The sequence below is a fragment of the Echeneis naucrates genome, chromosome 13, assembly GCF_900963305.1.
Source record: "Echeneis naucrates chromosome 13, fEcheNa1.1, whole genome shotgun sequence".
Lineage (NCBI taxonomy): Eukaryota > Metazoa > Chordata > Actinopteri > Carangiformes > Echeneidae > Echeneis > Echeneis naucrates.
This window is the reverse complement of record NC_042523.1, coordinates 9196719-9203034: the sequence shown is the minus strand read 5'-3', so window position 1 is coordinate 9203034 and position 6316 is coordinate 9196719. Positions and strand designations below refer to the sequence as shown.

At 41.6% G+C, this 6316-nt stretch overlaps 1 protein-coding gene across 1 annotated transcript; it reads right to left on the bottom strand.

The window, feature by feature from the left end:
* Positions 1-282: 282 nt before the first annotated feature.
* Positions 283-1206, bottom strand: LOC115053152 (odorant receptor 131-2-like). The gene has a single exon (XM_029517718.1). The coding sequence runs from the start codon at positions 1204-1206 to the stop codon at positions 283-285; it is 924 nt and encodes a 307-aa protein (XP_029373578.1).
* Positions 1207-6316: the final 5110 nt, after the last annotated feature.

The window sequence follows — 6316 nt, the reverse complement described above, 5'->3', positions numbered from 1 at the left end:
AACAAATGAACTCTAATGAAACGGAGGATACCTTTGAGACAAAGCAATCTTTACTGAAACACAGTCTCTCTTTTCAGAAGTCAGTCCTTCCTAATTGTTGCCAGATTAAAATGCTACAAGAGACCACAGTCCCTGATATTACTGATCACACAAAGGAACTCCACTATTCTGCGAGGGACAGTTACAGTGATATCATTCATTGTTCCTTTCAAATAGTCACGCACACAATAAATATTGGATGTTCCTCACAGAGTGATTTAAAACTGATATTTGCATAATTTCTCAGCTAGCATTTCTTTTAAATGAACTAATGCAGACATAGTTTTTCATTGCTTGAGAAAAAGCTTCATCTCTGAGGCCATATATGAGAGGATTCAGACATCTTGGTGCTAGATAAAACGTTACATAATTAAAGTATCTGACTTGAACAAATAATCTGAAATCAATATGAAACATCCAGCTCTCTACAAATGGACATAACAGCTGGATGAGACAGAGCAGCAGCTGGAAACCATGAAGAGCCACTGTCTTAAGTCCTTTGTTTGATGACTGTTTATCCTCTCCTGATGCAGTTTTGGCCACTTTCATTATTTTAACATAGGAGAAAACTATGATGATGCACATGATCAGGAAGAAGAGCAGTTGAACAGCTGACCTGACATGATCATGCCACAAATAAAGACTGAACATTTCTAATGAACATATCTTAGATTTCTTATAGAGAGTGAGAGATGCTGACACAAAAAACATTGAGAGAATAACAATACAGGGCAAAGAGCTGATGCCATGAATGATGAGGATACAGTGCACAGTGCTGCGTGTGGAGCAGATCTCTCCGTGACGCAGCGGCATACAAACAGCCACATAACGCTCCAGAGTCATTGCTGTCAGAGTCACTGGTGTGACTACGCTGTACATTAAAATCAAAACAGAGATAATGACACACAACCAAATTTGCATGGTAAAACGAAAATAGCTGAAGATGAGCAGCACATCAGAAATGAATAACACAAAACTATCTGCCACCAATGCAACAGCAAATAAGATGTAACGTGCAGTTGTGTAGAAATGCTCTTTTTGAAAAAAGATTATGATGAGCAACAAGTTGATGCAGAGAAAAATTATTACCAGGACCTGAACAATCAAGACCTGCTCATTAATCTGTCGCTGCAGAAATTCACCAGCCAGTGAAGTGTTATCTGCCATGGCATGCTGTTATATGCTACAAGAGTCCACAGTCCCTGATATTACTGATCACACAAAGCAGCTACAATTCTGTGAGGGATAATTACAATGATATCATTCATTGTTCAAATATTCACACACACAATACATATACGGAAAATGAAGCCCAAGTTCCTCATGAAGTGATTTACAGCTGTTATCTGCAGTAAGGTTCAATGAAATTAAAGTTTCAGTAAATGAATGCACTGGAAACGTTTTCAACTAGCACTTTGTGTAAATGAACTAATGCAGACGTGGTTTTTCATTGCTTGAGAAAAAACTTCATCAACAGTAGCGCATCTAAACACAACATCAAGTCAAACTCACTCCACACTGCACTGTCGTCATCAGCATTTATTGTTGCGCCCTGTCTCTGGCCACGTGTTGTTTGTGACTCACTCATATTATCTGGTCACAACATCAGGGATCTCTGCTTGATAATGGGGAGGGTCCAAGCCCCTCTACAAGCAGATTAATGACTACATCCAAGACCTGCCTCCCAAAGCATCTAGCAGTGCAGTCACAGGTACCACAACTGTGGCCACAGCAACTGAGCAGGCCATGAAAAGGCTTCAACTCCTTCTTCATCTCTACGACAGGATATTCTTCTATGGCCTGTAGTTTTCCATCAACTGGACACCACCACTCGTAAACAGCTCCACTGCACATAACTGACGTAACGTGTTTTTGTGTAGAAACACTCTTTTTGAAAAAGGTTCATGATGAGCAACAAGTTGGCACAGTGAAAAATCACCACCAGGTCTTGTTAACACAATATCTCATTAATACTTTGAGGTAATCTCTTTAAATTGAACAAAAACATAGATTATTACTCAAAAATTAAGTGTTTTTTATTTGAACTGATTATACTCTCGCAGTCACAGGTCAGGGTCACCGTTAACTCACAAAAACCTGGGATGAATAACAACCTAAACTCAGGAGGTCACGGCAGCGTTGTTTCCAACTGTTGTACGTGCAGTCTATAAAGTCATCATCATGCACGGCCCTGGTTTAGAGCTCAGCTGACAACTTTAGTCGCTGGAGTGGAGAAACAGGATTTGGGAAAACTAACAATCCAACTTCATATCACTTTAAAGGGTACTTAAAATTGGACAGTAATCAAATTGTGTAAAGAACACATTTTTACAGTTTACAGGACTTGTTGCAGTGACTGAAGCTCCCGTTTCTTAGAAAATACAAAGATGGCAGATCATTTTTTCTTCACCATAACCTTTTTTTACTAAAGAGTGCTTCTACACAACTACATGCTATATTTAATTTGCTCTTACATTCATATCAGATAGTTTCTTACTATTCATGTCTGATATTCTTGTCATCTTTACCCAGTTTTATATTACAATTGAGGAGCCAATCCAAACTCACACTGGGTGAGGGCGGAGTACACCCTGGACAGGTCACCAGTCTATCTCGGTTCATAACATATATGTATGTATATGTTTGTCACTTGTTCTTTCAGCATTTCCCTATTTGGGGTCGCCACAAAAAGTCAGCTCAGTGTCTTTCATGACTGATGGCCTCAGTTTTTACATTGGCTGCCATTCCTGTCACACCCTCTCCATTACTACAGCACAAGCATTCCACTGGTTCACCCTGCAACTGGGGTTTGGCCTCTGCATGCAAAACATGCAGCTGCCTTCCCATTAATAACAATAATAATAGTTTTATTTACATTTTAAATAAAGTTCAAGGAAAATCAGCTCACTTTAAAGTTTGCAGTAAATTGTCCATCAAACTGTAAACAGCCAAACAAAGACACGCAAGATCTAAGAGACGATGACAATACTGGTGGGTGAACTTTCATTTGAAGTTATTTTTGGATGCTCTAGACTTTAAAGCCTCGTGCACAGCCCTCTCTCAGAAGGATGGACACACATCAGAAGACTAACAGCTCTGCCTGAGACTGCATGTAGGATTTGATAAACTGATGAAATTGAACTTTTTACACTTTCTACAAGGAAACACTTGAAGGAATACTGACTCTTTAAAGGACATTTTGTTGTGGCTAAAACTCTACGTTTGCTTAGAAAACACACTTATGGCTGATAACAGTTCACTGGTTGGTAATGAACCTTTGTACCTGCTGATGAATGACCTGGTAACAGTTGTGCAGCTGCTGGTTATAATTTTTCTCTCTATCAACTTGTTGCTCATCATAACCTTTTTTCAAAAAGAGTGTTTCTACACAACAACACGCTACATCTTATTTGCTGTTACATTACTATCTGATAGTTTGGTGTTATTCCTTTCTGATGTCCTTGCTATTTTGACCCAGTTTAATATCCCCATTCATGTTTGGTTGTGCATCATTATCTCTATGGTGGTGTTTCTGTATACTACAGTCACACCAGTCACTCTGACAGCAATGACTCTGGAGCGTTATGTGGCTGTTTGTATGCCGCTGCATCATGGAGAGCTCTGCTCCACACGTAATACTATTAACTGTATCCTCATCATTCATGCTCTCAGCTCTGTGCCCTCTATTTTTATTTTCTCCACTTTCTTTGGATCTGCATCCCTAAAATTTTACACCAAGTATCAGTTATGTTCAGCAACATCTGAGGTCAGCTATATATCAATTACAGTTTTTGGTCATGTGCATCATACTTGCTTTTTCCTATGTTAAAATAATGAAAGTGGCCAAAGCTGCATCAGGAGAGGATAAGCAGTCATCAAGGAAAGGGCTCAGGACAGTGGCTCTTCATGGTTTCCAGCTGCTGCTCTGTGTCATCCAGCTGTGGTGTCCCTTCATTGAATCTGCATTGTTTCATATTGATTTTGTTGTATTTTATAATGTGAGATACTTCAACTATATAGTATTTTATCTTACACCAAGATGTCTGAGCCCTCTCATTTATGGCCTCAGAGATGAGATTTTCTTTCATGCACTGAAAAGTTATCTCTCTTTTGGGTTGTATAAAGGAAATCTGAATTGATAAATCAAAGTCAGTGTGTGTGTCCGAGTCAGAGCATGTCGATGTGATCTTAATGAGCTGGTCCTCAAAAACAATGAGCCAGTGGGCCTCTAGGTTTTCTTTAACAAAACCACAGTATCAGTCAAAATGGATGAGTACCTGCATTTTAACATTTATCTTACTTTGGGCCTCTCTTCTTTGATGTGACAGACTTCTTGTGCATCACAGTCAGGTGAAAAAAATTCCTCTGAAGATATTGGCAAGCAGTTGTTGGAGTAAACAATGACTTCTTACAGCTATGGTGTGATATTTGGTGATCAAATGGTGCGAGGAAAAAAATGAATGACTAATTGTGATGATGTTCATGATATATGTTCTTAAAATGAAAGAATGAAATAATGAGAGAGAGAATTCCACTGAAAGTCACTGACTAGTTGTTTCAGGGATGTCTTATGTTTTCAGCCAACAAAACAGTGACTCTGTAATACTTGTCGTTGCAATGGGATCTAAAAATAAATATATTGACATGATTTTGTTGTTCTTTTTTGAATTTTATTTTTGCCAGTGCTATACAGCAACAATGCTTGGGGATATGTGGTCTTCTACATATTTGAAAATACAGTAAGAATGTTACTTGTATAGAATTGGCTTCTTTATTTTATAATATATGATTAATGTCTACATCTACATCAACCGATGTTAACAGTAGAATCGAATCTTATCTACTCGTTCTGTATTGAAAATATTGTGGCAGGAGGAGGAAAAACCAGGAGAGCTTTAACTTATTTAATCCTCCACCAACTGAAAAAGGGACAACTTTACTCTTGAGCCCCTGGTGTCCATGACACAGTCCTCTACCCTGAATACCCAGAGGGGACTCTTGGAAAAAAAAATCAGTCTCTCACTCAGGGCTTGAGCAACTTGCCATTAGGGCTGCACCTTGTCCCAGCCAAAACTGCAGGAGAAAAACAGTTCAATGCTGGCTGAGAAGTAGAATGCTGAACCTGTGAAGGTACTGCTGGGGGCCTGGAAGGAGGGCGACCCCGACGGGGAACCTGGGCCGGAAACACAACTTCGTCTGCCACTAAGTGCGCTGGTTTAAGGCTATCAAGTGTAACAAACTCACACCTATACCCACCCATGTTCAGCACAAAACTCTTAGAACCCGTCTCAAGAACCCAAAAAGTGCCATCTTATGGGGGTTAGAATCATGTCTTCCAAAAACAAACCGAGCCAACATGAGCTCTGCAGGCACAAACGACCGCGGAAAACAGTGGTGAATGAGGCCAAGTACACGACTGCTGTCTGACTAAAATAAGATAAATGACTGGACGAGGCCGAGGAACGGAGCCCCCAGGCAAAATTCCCCAGGGATGAGGAGTGGCTGGCCAAGAACCAGCTCAGCAGGTGAAGCATCAAGGTCCTCCTTAGGTGCCGAATGCAACCTGAGCATAACCCAAGGTAAACGGTCCACCCAGTTACCATCTGAGAGTGCAGCACGCAGCCCTGACTTTCATGACAGGTGAAATCGCTCACACAAACCATTGGCCTGAGGGTGGTACGCGGTAGTGCGGTGCACCTGCACACCAAATGATTGCAAAAGTGCTGACCACAGCTCTGACACAAACTGGGGGCCTGGGTCCGAGGTGACATCTGACGGAGTACCAAAACGGGCGACCCAGGAGGACAGTGTGATGTCCAAGGATGTTGTGGAGGACAGAGGAACGACCTCTGGCCACCTGGTGGTCTCATCCACCATTGTAGGAACGTCTGTAAACCCTGCAAAGGAGGTCCACATGCACGTGGTCGAAGTGTCTAACCAGGATGGGAAACGGTTTGAGGGGCAACTTAGTGTGCTGGTGGACCTTAGCACCCTGGCATGCCACAAATGCAGACACCCATGCCTTGACATCTTTACGGAGGCCAGGCCAGATGAACTTGGAACTGACCAACTTCACCAATGCTCGAACTTCAGGGTGTGAGAGGGAGTGCATCGACTCGAAAACTTGATGGTGCCAATGGAGACAGCGCACGGAAAGGCGGGGCTGCCTTCCTGCATCACCGTATCCTCTAGTTTGAGACTGGTGTCCATTGTTCTAAGGCCGAGGACATCCGAGTCTCCAGGCTGGTTGGCAGCTAAAGCAGAGAAATCCACCCCC